This window comes from Perca fluviatilis, chromosome 17 (assembly GCF_010015445.1).
Source record: "Perca fluviatilis chromosome 17, GENO_Pfluv_1.0, whole genome shotgun sequence".
Lineage (NCBI taxonomy): Eukaryota > Metazoa > Chordata > Actinopteri > Perciformes > Percidae > Perca > Perca fluviatilis.
Window position 1 is genome coordinate 12,663,656 of NC_053128.1, and position 15,528 is coordinate 12,679,183.

The 15,528-nt window shown below is 39.9% G+C and overlaps 1 protein-coding gene across 2 annotated transcripts in view; it reads right to left on the reverse strand.

Moving 5' to 3' along the window:
* cntfr (ciliary neurotrophic factor receptor) overlaps positions 1 to 15,528 on the reverse strand; it is a 272,275-nt gene that overhangs the window by 17,370 nt on the left and 239,377 nt on the right. For both annotated transcript variants that reach the window (XM_039780625.1, XM_039780624.1), the window contains one exon: positions 10,659 to 10,822. In XM_039780625.1, the coding sequence (XP_039636559.1) occupies positions 10,659 to 10,822 (164 nt within the window). The remainder of the gene's footprint in view (positions 1 to 10,658; positions 10,823 to 15,528) is intronic.

The window sequence follows — 15,528 nt, forward strand, 5'->3', positions numbered from 1 at the left end:
TGTTTAGGCTACTGTTGCAATAACTTCAAATAACTTTCCCACTGGGATCAATACAGTTTAATCTCATCTTATCTACTGAAAGTATTGGTGATGTTGTGGTATTAAACGTAAGGAATGAACTCCAACTGGCCCTTATTATTACAGCCAAAGGCAAGTCATACTAGGGGTCCAATAAATCAAATAAATTACATTACATATTTTAATTATAACTTGCATCAGGGGGATTATACTTAGTATAATATATTTTGTCATATACAATCTATATTAGACATATATGATATGGGATAAAGAACCAAACATGTAGGTCAGAGATACAAAGTACAATGAGATAAGCAGAACACTAGGAATAAAAGAGGGAAGGCATATAAAGAAAGACAATAGTAGACAGACAGACAGAAGAATAGAGAAGAGAAGAATAGGGAAAAATGAAGAGAATGAGAAAAAAGGGAGAAAAAGAGGGATGCAAAAAAGAGAAGGAAAAGCAGAGAGAGGGAGACATGGATAGAATTGGCGTCGGTGGTCAGATCTAATCCAGTGAGCATGTCTGTTGTCCTGGAAAGGAAACCCAATTATATGGCACTTCCACTGGCCCGATGGCACTCTGTGTGTGTATGTGTGTGCACTGAGAAGGTTGGTCTCATTAGGTTGACTGACAGCTCCCATTTTTTCGCCGCACACTCCTCCCATTTGAGAACACACACACGCACAGAAACGGCAGGTCCAGGGGTAATTTCTCAAACAGTATTTCTCTCTTTGATGCCCCAATCGCCATAGCAGCAATTACAGTAAAAGGGAGCTAAACCCCCCCAGCCATTTCAAAAATCCTGAATAGACCTTGCACCCTTAAAAAGCATGTGGCAGTCTTAACAACACGGCAGCGGTGAATGTGTCTCAACATTAACTTTGGTTTAGGCTGTCAAGCTGGCATGTCAAACATGAACAAGTCGTGAAAGATACATATTATTTATATATTATATTTAGAATTGATCCCATTCTTCCTTCTTTCCCTTCTGTAACAACTCTAAAATGGATGGATATATGAACAAATGAAGCTTATTTAGTAAAACAAAAAATATACTGTATATGCATGAAAAGACAACAAAAACATGCTCTCGCTCAATGTGAGTTAGGCCTCAACCTCACATGAGCCTCCACAGAATAAGTGGGAATAGATAATGCATTTGTGAATGGATAACTAACGTGCACACTGGAAGCAGACTTGAGGTACAGTGCTGTGCACAGGGACACTTGAACATGCAGTTAGGATGTGGAAACTGTGTGGAAACTATACCCTCTGCTTGAGATACTGTTACCCTGTCAATGCTTCATTTTGTAATAATTTAGCTCTGGCAAAGTAGCCTAAAATAAATTAGGTGTTCAGTTTGTTGGCTGTATGAGTTTAGAATACATTTATCTGAAATTTGATGGACATATTGTGTTTGGATTAATGGATTGGGCTTTGACTGGGAGTTGTTTAGATCTGCGATTTTTGCCAACTATTACTAAGCTTTGAAAATGATGCAGGACTTCTAAGTGGTTTAAATCAAGTGCTGGTTTGTCAGATAATCAAACCCATAAGACAAATGACAAGTAGCCTTAATTGTTATAGATGATGCAGTGTAATAGCTGGACAGAAAAAAAAAAAAAAAGAAAGAAAACGAAATCCAATCAAAACAGCTAGCTACAGCACAGGGTGTGGTGCATATAATATGCGTACTGCTGCTGAGCAAGCTCTCAATGATTATTTCGGCTCAACACATTTGAATCATTTGTCAGAAAGCCTCAAATTGATTCATCGGTCTCTTACCTCTTACTCACTTACCCCCCACACACACACACACACACACACTTCTGTTGCTGCCCACAGAACGATGCATGATAAAAGCTGAAGCTGACAGAACATGATGAGTGGTGAAACTGCTGTACGCCAGCTGAACCACAGTCCTCCAAAGAGAGTGGTGGTGGTAAATGGCAGCTGGTACAGCTCATCAGAAGTTGTTGCCTTTGGCCAAAAAACAAAGAAAGTTTCTACACATTTTTAAAAAAAAATGCCTCATTAAGTAAACATTTAGATGCACTGTAATCCTGTTAACCCATGTTAAATAGAACCAATACTTTTCCTTGCTGTGTTTATGTAGGGGGTAAAAAAATCTAATCAAATGGTCAGTTTTTAACAAGCTTTGGCGACTTTCATGTTTCATTTGGTGACTGCGTGGCTCATTCTATCTTAACTTCACTGGCCATGAGACACGAGCCCCCAGTGGTATGCTAGTGTCTTGAAATCTCAGAGCAGATAATAGTATGTGTATGAAAGCCAGAGGATTGACATGGTGATACAGAAATCAATAGAGGAAGAGGAGAGGGCAGTGGCCTCATTCATCTCCATTTACCCTTACACAGTAAGACCTCCAAAGCACCACAAACGGATTCCACTGATATATATCCCAACTGCAATCTGGGAAACACACACAGGATAAGGTAACTCTTTCCTAAATGGGTGACATGTATGATACCTCTTCATATAGTGTTTAAGAGAAAAAGCAACTCCTTTCATGTTGGTCTTTTTCTTTTTTTCTTTCTAAGCCCCCCTCTCATATTTTTGTTGTTGTTGTTGTTGTTGTTGTTACTTCCCTTTTGGCTAATACAATGAGAACAAAAATCTGATTTATATAAAAGGATGCATGTATACTTTATTAGATTATGTCAAAAGTATTGCAACAGCCCATAACAGATCTACAGTATGCATCTTTGTGTGTATATACAATGTAAAGAAATCAGTACAATTTAACTTTAATGCACTTTGACAGCAGAGCTAAATTATGATGACTTTTACATGTGACAGGACTAAATCAGTCCCCCGCGTGTTTTTGTTTGTGTGTGTGTGTGTTTGTGTGTGTGTGTGCGTGTGTGTGTGCGTGTGTCTGTGCGTTAGAAAGATTTGATAAATGATCCGTCTGTGGCAGTGTCCTTTAGATGGGATGTTTTCCCCCAAACAAGATCTAAACATTTATCATGTGCACCCATTGATACAAATGGATGGCTTAAGAGGTGGATGGCTAGATGGCTGGCTTATTGCATGGATGGAACTATGGATGGATGGATGAGTCGGGGATGGTAAAACTGTGGAAAGGGGGAAAAGTGGTTGCTAGCGGTCACAAGGGATGGGGAGGTGAAAAGGTGAGAGTAAAAAGATGAACAGGACAGAATCGGAGCCACTGTTCATCTTTTGTGACGTTCAATGTCAAGTCATTCAGCGTCAAGCTCTTTTGCTGCTTTTCCTTTGCCGCGATAACAAAGCTACTCACAAAAACATACAGCGCGTACACACACAGTTATCCACCACTCACACAACCATGACAAAAGGCACACACATGCACAATCACATACAGCATATCTCTGTGAATCTACTTACAAGTACACAAACACGCACTCACAAACAGGCTCACTATTGATTCACCTAAGTGCATGCAGGACGAGAGGGACTTTTGGCAAACATACAAAGACTATTATTACATAGATTAGCAGATGGAGAGAGAAAGCGAAGAGCGAGAGGATAGCAAAGCAATACTGACAAAGACACCGAGAGAGGGAAAATGATAGAGGGAGAAAAAGCTACCAAGAAAGTGAGGTGGGAGGTTGAGGGAATGAGGGAGATGGATGGGTGGAAGGGGGATGCAGCATGTCAAACAGAAGGACAAATGAGAAAAGAAAGTGGGATGAATAAATAATTGCAAGGCTAAACGGTGTTGACCAAGCGAACACAGATTAAATGGGGAGTGCACCTCACTTCTCTGCTCCGGCCGCGTTATTAATTGTGTCCCTCAGTTTCTCGGAGGATTTGTGTCTCTCACATCATGAAACACTTAACGTTTGAACTTTTCTGCCCTTTATGTACATACAGTACGCGTGGGTGTGGCAGTGCATGGGCAGCCTGTGGGCGGACAATGCAGATATACAGTGTGGGTCTGTGCATGCACTGTGAAAAAAAGAACATCATCTCAAACACAGAGAAGCCATTTTTAGCCGTTAAAGTTGTGTTCTCTATGAAACAAATTAACAATCGTCTGGCGTAGTACGATTATTTTAATTCATGTCCAATACATAACAACTGTGTTTTACTATTAAGACTCAGTAATGACTTGAAAGGATGGAGATTTTTTTTTTGCAGTGTGCTATTTGTGCATGCGTTGAATGTCTGTTAATGCAATACGGAGAATCTGTGACTGTGTGTGTTCTTTGTTTTCACATGTTTTCACATATGCGTGTTAGAGCGCTTGGATCGGATGTATATTTATCTTTGTAATTAGCAGAACAGTAATGTGTATGTGCAGCATTTAAGAGTGTATATGCATCTGTATGTGCATTTCTGACTGTATATGGCTGTTTTCTGTCTGTATGGAAACGTGCAAGTTCTCACTAGTTTAGCATCTTCCCCAAAGGGCAATTACAGTGCAGCAGATGCAGATTTTCAAACCACAGAGAAAATATTGAGCAATCTGAAATTGTTCTTATCACAGTTACTGGACCATTGATTTAATTGCAGTGAGAGTTTGAGTTCATGTCTCAGTGAAGGGAGCGTGAGGGTGGGATGGAAACAACACAAGGCCATGGGAAACACAACAATTCACTGAACATTTACAGGCATGCAGATGTATTTTCATGTGGCGATTCTTTTGCGTCTTTGATAATTATCTTTCAATCACAGTTTATTACACAGACATAATGTGACGTTCTTTTACTGAATTACAGGAGGCAGGCCGGCCATGTTATGTTTTAGACAGGTTGAAGCCTCAGCCCAAAGGAAAGACCTCGTCGTCCATCAAGGACCAAATTAGCCTTTTTAATTACTCAAAGGGTAATTTTGGTATTTCTCAACCTGGACCCAATCTTCTCATGCATTGGTGTCTAGGCAAGGCAAGGCGACAGTTTTATTTGTCTAGCACATTTCATCAACAAGGCAATTCAAAGTGCTTTACATAAAACATTAAGCAGTTAAAAACAGTTAAGAATGTAAAAACAGTGACTAATGTAAAAAATAATAATCAAAAAGTGGTTCAGTATTGAGTTCGAATGCTGTAATGGGTAGCCATAATGTAACCACATAGGGACGTGTGGACGTAAATTGAAGGTGCACAATTGCCCATCAACGCTACATTGCAGCTTGCTTTGGTCTTGCTTAATACTGGACTAATTCCAAAAAAATGTTTTCCCATCAGCCACTTAGACACAAAAACATGGGAAAATAGGGTCCAGGTTAAAAAACAAAAACCGGAGCAGTAGAATGTCGTGTTGCATCATTTGCTTTGTGTCAATTGAAGCCTGTACTAAAGACAGCAGTGGTGAAGGTACGGTGGCCGGGATGTGCCTCCCTGGGGAGCAAATGTGATGGAATGCCACAAATAAGACTGGCCTATGATGATGACTCAATGTAAGTCAATGATGCCAGCGTCATACACTTCCTGTGTGTATCTCCCTTTATGCCCTAAAACTGAGCATCCTGTTGCATCCAAGTCACTCTACTAACCATCTTAACCACTTTAATGTACAGGCAATAAACATGTCAGTTACTTACAGGTAAACGTCCATGTTGCCCTATTCTAATGGTCATATTTAAAGTGTGTAGTTGTGATTTTTCTTTTGTTTACCCAAGATTTTATGGCTTAACATATTCCACAGGTTTTTGTCAGTCCTCTCTCTTTTCGTCCCTTGAACCATTCATCTATCTTCCTTTAACTTGAAACACGTTGTAACTGATAGCTTATAAACTTCACTCTCAAAGAAGCCTTTAGTGCTCCCTTTTTTCTCCTCGCCTCTCGCGCATTTATCCATTTATCAGTCCATTTGAGGCTGATGTCGCTCCGTACATTTAATCATGCTCCTCCCCATATGAGCATTTCTCTTTTTCTCTCCATACCTCTCTCATCCACCATCCAATCTTCTTTCAATTTTTATAATGAAATAATGTAGACTCAGGCTTATGTGCTTTATTTGACATTACATCTTAATTTCCTTTTCTCAATCCCATTCTTTGTCACTCATCCCGGGTTATGCATGAGTCTACGTTTCAATCACCGTTATCACACCATAACCTAAGCCCAAATGCTATCTATTAATGTCTATCCCACTTATACTGCTTCTGTGTCTACCAGGGTCTGCTATCCATTCACGTTCTTTTCCGTCTCTCCAAAACTTTTCCTCACTTTTCCTCCTTCTGTCTGAATCTCCGTCACTAGAAGTATCTGGCCCAGCTGTCCCTTCATTCCTCAGGAGGATGGATGGTTTCCTCTGAAGATCAATGGGATCACACCACCGCTTTCATTTCTGACTCAAGACACATTTCAGCCATGCTGTCTAAACACATTAAAGGTGAATTCTTAAGCAATACTAACCACTTCAATTAGTATTCAATATCTGAGGCTATAATTAATGAAGTTTATATGGGGCTGATAAACAGTGTGTCTCATTTTGGCAACCTCATTTAACTCCACTTAATGATTTATGTCACAGATTGACAGCTTTAAACTCAAAACAGTGTGCTATAGTCATTAAACATGCAATCTGCAGTACATTCAGCCATGATCAGCTGTAATTGCTGTAGCGAGTGACAAGCTACCATATCCAACATATATACTGTATATATATATATATATATATATATATATATATATATATATATATATTTATTTATTTTATATTTTCCTTGGATTAGAGCAGGGGTCACCAACACGGTGCCCGTGGGCACCAGGTAGCCCCCAAGGACCACAAGAGTAGCCCTCAGGCCTGTTCTAAAAATGAAAATTGAATATTGATATTATCTGTTTCCCACCTTGGTAAGTCATTGTTGATAATTATTGTGAGAAATCATTAACATGATCAGTGTCTTCACATAGAGGATCATAAGTCATGAGTATCATTTATCATTAATAACCATATATAACTAAAGGCAAACTGAGCACATTTGTTATTGCATAAGAGTGTATCAAACTGGTAGCCCTTCGTATGACTCAATACCCATGAAGTAGCTCTCAGTTTCAAAAAGGTTGGTGACCCCTGGATTAGAGTGTCACCTAAATCATGGTTGCAGCTGTGGTCCTGCTCCGCACCCTGCTACGTCCTGCTACACCCTACTACGCACTGCTACACCCTGCTACACTCTGCTCCACCCTGCTACGCCCTGCTACACTCTGCTACGCCCTGTACCGCCCTGCAGTGCCCTGCTACACCATGAATACTACAATTACTAGTGTGACTATTATTGCCACTGTTCATCACACCCCCAACCGGCACCGTCAGACACCGCCTACCAATAGCCTGGGTCTGTCCCAGGTTTCTCCCTAAAAGGAAGTTTTCCTCACCACTGTCGCACTAAATGCTTGCTCTTTGGGGAATTACGAGAATTGTTGGGTCTTTGTAAATTATAGAGTGTGGTCTAGACCTACTCTACCTGTAAAGTGTCTTGAGATAACTTTTGTTATGATTTGATACTATAAATAAAACTGAATTGAATGGTATGTTGGGTTTGTTAACATAATATTTGAAAGGGCCAGGAGGGTTTTAATGTTACTTTTGTAGCATAAAGTCTAGCCCACAAAAAAAAGATGGGAATGAGAGTAATGGCTATAAGAAGGAAAACATCTGAATTGACTAAATTGCCATTTCATTTTCACTTTAACAGTCTGACATTGTGTTCATGTTAGACAATTATTTATCCATTAACAAGATTGCACACTTTCTGCAGGACTGAGAACACCGCCAACATTGTTAACCAACACCGAATGAAAGGGACGGAAGTCCAGAGGTGGTTCAGAATTGCCCCTTCTGAAAACCACACTTACTCTACAAAAACGAAACCATGACCACGCAGACATTCATCAAAGAACACTGCAAAAGCCAAAAAGCCTGCGGTTTTTCAGCTGTCATCAACGGAATTCATGTAATTTCCAAATGATGTGTTCTTACCCCATCCAAATATTGACTTAAGGTTTCCCACCTTTCACGTCATGCACCAGTTCACATATTGATTGATTAGTGGTGAGGGTGAGAAGAGAAACTGAGAGTGTGTGTCAGGTTTAATCATCAATTTATACCACAAAGATCTGAGGTGCTATTATAACTTTCTTCTTTCCAACTGCTGTGTATGTGTGTGTGTGTGTGTGTGTGTGTGTGTGTGTGTGTGTAAGACAGAGAGATTGAATGTACACGTCTGTCGATAATAACAGTATGTCTTCACATGTGGGTTTGTGTGACTAAAGGTTGGTGCAAGGATCTAACATGTAGCTAGGTAACAGTGGAGTGTATATACACATGTTTGAGAGCAATGTTTGGATAAGTAAGCACAGTTGTACTGCTGTTGTGTTTTTTTATTCATGGATCATTTCATCTCTCTTCTAAAATGTCAGTATCCCAAGTTCTCGCAGGCCGTAATAACACATTCAGTTTGAAAGTATTTTATTTGAACATTTAAAACTGGGCAAATCTTGACATTTGAGAAGCAGGAAACCAGTCAAATATTTTACTTCATGAATCACTTGAAACATTTAATCAATAATGCTTGTATTTAATATGCTGTTGGTAAATTACAAACACTAAGCCCCCAGTGCAGCACTGTGAGGGGCCTGAAAGCAGCCTAATCAGGGGGAGGATTAAAATCAAGAATGGCTTGAAGGTTTTATCCCCTTAGGTGCATTTGCATCTTTAGTTCAGCTTTGTTAGATGGAAACATTGATATATTATATACTGAACAAATGACACAAACAATACATACAAATAACCCCATGTAAACCACAATGGGTCAATCCAGAGAAAGTGAGCAGCTGTTAAAAAGGAAAGATGTGAAATGAGAAATATTGTACTTTTTATTTATTTTATTGATTATTATTATTTTTATTGTACTTCACAAAACACATGTAGTTTATAAAATACGATGTTTCATTATAAATTAAAGTACCCAACAATATAACGGCAGCTCAAACGATTAGCCGATTAAACACAGAAATGTGTGGATCGTTTCCAGTTTCTAAAATTGAGAGTTTTTTCTGCATCTAGTACTTTTTCCTGATGATACTTAACTTCATTTTACTTAACCCTTGTGTTGTCTTCCCGTTGACCGTGCAACTTTTAGTTTTTCTGGGTAAAAATGTAAAATTACAACTTATTTTTCAACGTTCGTTTTTTCCACGCTGTAATTTTTTTTACAAGTTTTTTGTCACTTTTTCCAATGTCTGTCGATTTTTCTGCGTATTTGAAGTTTTTGTTGTTTTTTTTCAACATTTTATCAATTGTAGTAGTGAAGTGATCATTTATTTAACTTGTGAAGAGCGTTGTAGGGAACCATCCACGTTATTTTGTTTGGACAATTTGGTTGAAAGAAACAATAACTTATGATATAGAAACTTTTTAACATTTTCAATGCAGGACTTTTACTTGTAACGGATTTTTTTTTTTTTTACAGCGTGGTAATAGTACTTTTACTTAAGTAAAGGATCTGAATACTGCCTCCACCACTGGTGAGAACAGAGGGATATAACAAACGATGGAAATACTGGGTGAGGTGATGACAGAGACAGAGACACGTGTTGGATAAGGATACATACAGGGATGGAAAGAGTGAGAGAAAGACTGAAAAAGAAAACGTGTATAGGTCTATAATCCATATGTGTGTGTTTCCATGTGAGAGTACGTAACCCAAGTTCTTGGAACAACACCTTTGTGAACCGTTGACGGGCATGATAATAACGCTGCAATGTTAGATGTTAGTAGAGGGAGCTTTCATCCCAGGAATCCTATAGTGGACACATATGCTTTTACTATACGAAGCCCTGAGGGAACTGAACTCACGAGGAACAGTCAGATACAATAACCTAGACCAAAGAAGCTGAGCGAGTTGGTCTGTCTGACGAGGGATCAAACTCAAATGGCTACAGGTTGGACCACTTCACTTACAACTTTTCTCAAAGGCATCTCTCTTGAGAAAGCATTTTTTTTTGTTTTTTTTCTTTATCTCAAAACAACATCCCTATATATTTCTACACTTGATAAAAAAAAAAAAAAAAAGTGAGAAAGAGTGCTTGGTGAAATTGTGAAATTGTCATTGTTAAAAGACAATCTATCCTGCTTCTAGAAAATTTCCCATTTCCTTCCGAGGAAGATTTCTTTGCAATGAGGGGAAACTAAATCTGCAAAATGGATGAAGGCCAGTCGTTTTTTTGGGGAACACCACTTCCAGAGAAGAAATAAGCTGGCTCACCAGAGGTTTTGAAATAGCAGATAATGACTCATAATCTAACAGGTGTTTTTCAATGTTGACTTTAAGCGTTCGGTAATAGAGCCGTGTCTGAACAAACACTCTTTACCGTATATTAACTCCCTTTACTTTTGCCTCATGGCTTACATGTGTCAGACAGATTTTTGAACAAGATTTCAGAACAAACTATGTTACTCATACTGTAAGTGAGGAGTTCCTTTTAACAATGTTATTAATGTCCATGTTTTCATTTTTTGACCGCAGTTTCATGTGTTGAATCGTAACCTCAAGAAAACAAATGCCAAAATGTAGGGTTGTGTGAATGTTTCTCACAAGCAGACACGCAGACACACACACACACACACACACACACACACACACACACACACACACAGACACACACAGCGCTACTCACATGCTGCCACTGCTCTCGGATGAGTGGCCGGTATCGAAGGAAGTATTTCAGAGGGAAGTTGTCGATGTCAGGCCAGGTGGCGGGGCTCTGCCAGGACACCTCCAGCCTCCGGGCGTTGAAACGGATCGGGGTCGCCGTCACTCGCTCCGGCGGGTCTGGTTTGACTGTGGGGTGGATAAGAACCATTATAGTTATAGTTAAAGGGGCACCCCGCCTAATTAACACAAGTTCCGCATTTCTTGGAGCAGTATTTACCACTCTGGAAATGGTCTTTAGCTCAGAGCCACCGTCGCTACAATGTTAATGTGTCTAACAGTCGATTGCTACGTTTCAGAGTCCCACACAGTGTTTTTCTAAGAAATCTGATGGCTGCATCTGCATGCTGATATTTTATGTCTTTCTTGTCTGGTCTGGACATAAGGGCCTAATTGTTATTGTACAGTTCTGGAAATTGAGACAGCTTGGGTCAAAGTTCAACAAATTAAAATTTTTGCCGCACACCCACCCAACATCTGCACAGTCGTCACACGCACATACTGTAGATACATACATGATAATGCACAAGGAGTTTTTTTGCGATAATGTGTAAGAATTCAAATAATTGACAAGACCATGAGAGAAGAGAAGGCCAAATTCTGACTCTACCATCTGAATGTCTCAACAGAAATCTAGACTCATCAGACCAGGCAACATTTTTACAGTCTTCAACTGTCCAATTTTGGTGAGCTCGTGCAAATTGGAGCCTCATTTTCCTATTTTTAGTGGAGGTGAGTGGTACCCGGTGGGGTCTTCTGCTGGTGTAGCCCATCCGCATCAAGGTTGTGCGTGTTGCGGCTTCACAAATGCTTTGCTGCATACCTCGGTTGTAACGAGTGGTTATTTTAGTCAAAGTTGATCTTCTATCAGCTGGAATCAATCAGCCCATTCTCCTCTGACCTCTAGCATTAATAAGGCATTTTAGCCCAGAGGAATGCCGCATACTGGATGTTTTTCCTTTTTCAGACCATTCTTTGTAAACCCTAGAAATGGTTGTGCGTGAAAATCCCACTAACTGAGCAGATTGTGACATATACTTAGACCAGCCTGTCTGGCACCAACAGCCATGCCACGCTCAAAGTTGCTTAGATCACCTTTCTTTCCCATTCTGACATTCAGTTTGGGAATTCAGGAGATTGTCTAGACCTGGACCACACCCCTAAATGCATTGAAGCAGCTGCCATGTGATTGGTTGATTAGATAATTTCATTAACGTGAAATTTAACAGGTGTTCCTAATAATCCTTTAGGTGAGTGTATATTTTTACTAATGATTTACCTAAATATTTTCTGTTTATACAGTACTGCTGACGGCGACTACATCGTATCCGTTTCCAGCAAAACGGAGCGAAAGCAGAAAATGCAGAAAAACCATGTTATGTACTTCTTTACAAATAAATGTAAGACTGACTGACTGACGTGATGTGCATGCTTTTTAGAAAATAATAAGTTTTTAGAAATGTCTTGTGATATATTGTCTCTAGAAGTGTTTTATTTAACTTTTGTTTTTGTTAAAGAAGGAAAAGAAAATCGCCATACTCAGTACTATCAAATCGCAATGCTTCCAGAATGGCAATAAATGAAAATCGCAATACAAATCCAATCGGCACCCATGTATCGTGAAAGGATCGAATCGGGACAAAGGCATATCATCCAAGGCCTACTAAGGACTACTATTATCAATATTATTATTGAAGTGTTTTCTTCAGGTCACCATGTACTCTAATGGAAAATAAATACTCAGAGGGAGGATGAGGATGACATCTCAGTGAAAGACTGCAGTGAGGAAAAAGACAGAAGCTGAGAATGTTTGAGGGAACTGTTGCGAGGCAAACGATGAGAAGCACTCAGTCCCTGATGAAAGGGCAGGTATAAATGTTGTGTTTCTGAATACCTGTTGACTGAGAAAGACGCACAGACGGAAAGATCAAAAGAATTCAATTCAATGCTTTTCAGGCGATGTTGAATGACCCAGTCTTTGTTGGATCACTCACCACCCATGGAACACACTGGCCTGACACTTCAGCTACATTAAAACCCCTTTCACAGAGATACACATATGCCATTACAATATAGAATAGAAAACAGCAGTTGCAAGCCTGAATGTCTGATTACACATAAAGATATAGTACTGGATTAAAGGATGAAATCAATTTTGTGTAAAAAAGCACAACAACAAACATGTAGAAGGGCACGCAAACCGACAGCACACAGGCCAATGCAGACACAGTCAGAAGCAAACAGACAGGCGTCTCTCTAAGTACGACCTTCATTGAATGAATGATTAAAACTCCAAAAGGCCGATGAAGATGATAAGAGGCCGATGAAAGCAGACAGACAACTTTCTCCCTCGAGAGAGCGATGTTAATCTCATTGTTACCTTCTTCGAGTCAATGCGTAAAAAGGGGAGAGGGAGGATGGAGGGAAAGAATAGAAAAAAAGTGCATAAAGGCAGAGTGAAACCACAGTGAAGTCAGTGGAGACCTGAGAGCAAAAATTCATCCGCTTTGTCCAACAGTACAGAACAGAAGGACACATGTGGAAGGACTGAACAAAACAAAGAGAAAATGGTATGGGTGGGGTGTCCCAAAGGCTTTTTAAAGTATTCATCTGACTTGAGACATAGAGTATGAGCTTTGTGTTGCATGAAGAATGAACACATCCCTCTGATGACCTGTGGAGGTCTACTACTAATAATACTAGAGCTGAAAGATGGACAGGACTTCAATAAAAAAAATCCATTGAGACAATAAGAGTCTAGGACTCCAATAATAATAATCCAAAGCATGCACAAAAGGTGAGTAACAGATGAAAGGCCTCGATCAGACAGAGCGTGTTTCAGCAGCCTTTTGTTCAATGAGAGTGAAGCATTCGGCCCGCTGTTTTTGCATTGGTGAGAGCCTCGTTCTTTTTATTTCCTGAGTGCCTCGAGTAAAGAAAAACAACAACAACAAAAAAACTCAGAGCAGAAAAAAACGCCCGACGTCATTCAACTCCACTGCAGCAAAATAACAGTTGGCTGAGGACGGGTGATTCGACGGTTGCCTAGCGAGAAGAACAAAAACATGCAACTGGTGATCGGGGCGTCTTCAACAAGAAAGGCAGTGCGCCTCGCGTACCTCAACCTGCAAACACGCTCTGTCTGATTGTGGCCTGAGGGCTCTAAGACTTTCAGTGTCCATGGAACTTAAAACTTATTAACTTAGATAGACATAAGCATTTCTTAGTCAAGACTGACGGTAATGCAAAGAAAAACACAATGTCACACATATGTGTAGACGTAGTCTATAGTAGGCAAAGCAATGACTCTTAATGCGGGGGCAAACGTTAAAAAAATGTATCAACATATGATTGGTAAAAAAAAAAAAAGAAGAAAAGAATGCATTTGCATGCATCATTTCCCGAAATCCCATTTTTGAGCCTGTTTATGCTTGGCCTGAAAACGTCTGTCATGCCTTCCTTGGCTCTGTTCATTCAAATTTGCCTCCGCGTTACTGTTCCTCTTTCTTCCATTCAGTCTCGCGTTGCAACAGTCACTGCAGCCCATTCTTCCTCTTCGCTGGTGATGCGAGTGGACAGGTGTATCGTAACATAAAAGTCTAATCTTTCAAAGGGCTACTGGCGAGACCGTTATATTCACTGTCTGCTGAAAATGGAATACGAGAGAGTGGGAGGGAGAGTGGCTAATCTTTCTTTCTAAAAACGAAAACGTGTTTAAAGGCTGCCCTCGTGGCTAAGGCTGTGCAGCAATCAAGCACGAAAACAGAAGAAGATAGCTGCAAGAGCCGAATCTGCATGTGGCGGAGTACATTCTTTGACCATCTGATTATAGTGTTTTTAAAATCCTTTCACGTAATGCAACCAGGTGTGACTGTATGATTTAAAAAAATCCTGTCCTCACCCTACACCATAACTCCTTTCAAATAAATGGCCTTTTCAAAAAGAAACAGGACAAAATAAGTGGGATCTATGAATCGTTTTACAGCTGAACAGGTGCTGGGTGACAGCATCTAACAGCACACTTGAACAAATGGGAGCAGAGTGCTTCGATCTGCAGTGAAAATCTTACAAAAATAGGTTAAAAACAGGAACATGGAACAAAAAGGCTAAAAAAAACATCCACTTTATAGATGAATGTTGCTGTGCACGTACAGCACAACAGCTCCTCCACACAAAATGCCTTTGAGAGTCTAAATCTTCAAGTGTACACATCGAACACTGAATCGGACGTTACAGGAGCGATAACAGCTGGTAAGTGAAGTAAAGCCCCATTGTTGGAAGCAGGTTTTTATTTTATTATCAAGTAGGTAACTGCAACTAAACTCTTCGTGAAGTGTGTAAAACGTGCTATTCTATGTGCACGAGCATTTAGTAGGCGTAGGCTAAATGGGATAAATATTGTTTAGTGTGTTTTTTTACGTCTTTAAAATGTAAAGCATGTGGGTCGAGCACGGGAAACTCCATGACTGAATTGGATTCCTCCTTCCTCAAAAAGACACATGATCTCCTGCTCACATAATTAAATGACTGGAAGTGGCATGTCCTGAATTCACATGGCTGCTGTCTTATTTATGAACAGGCAAAGAGAATAAATATGAATTTAAAAAAAAAAAAGGCACATCAGAAAGTTCGGTGTCAGGTTTTCTCTCTTTCAAACGAAATTATAGATTACAGTCACACTACTGTCTACGTTATCATCTCTTGAAAACTCAAGACTACAGGGAGTCGCGCCATACCCGCAAAGGCAACGCTTGTCAGCCCTTCCTCTCGCGATTTAACTACAATGGGGAGGCAACAATCTGATCTCTAGCTTTTGGTGTTATTAATTTGAAGCA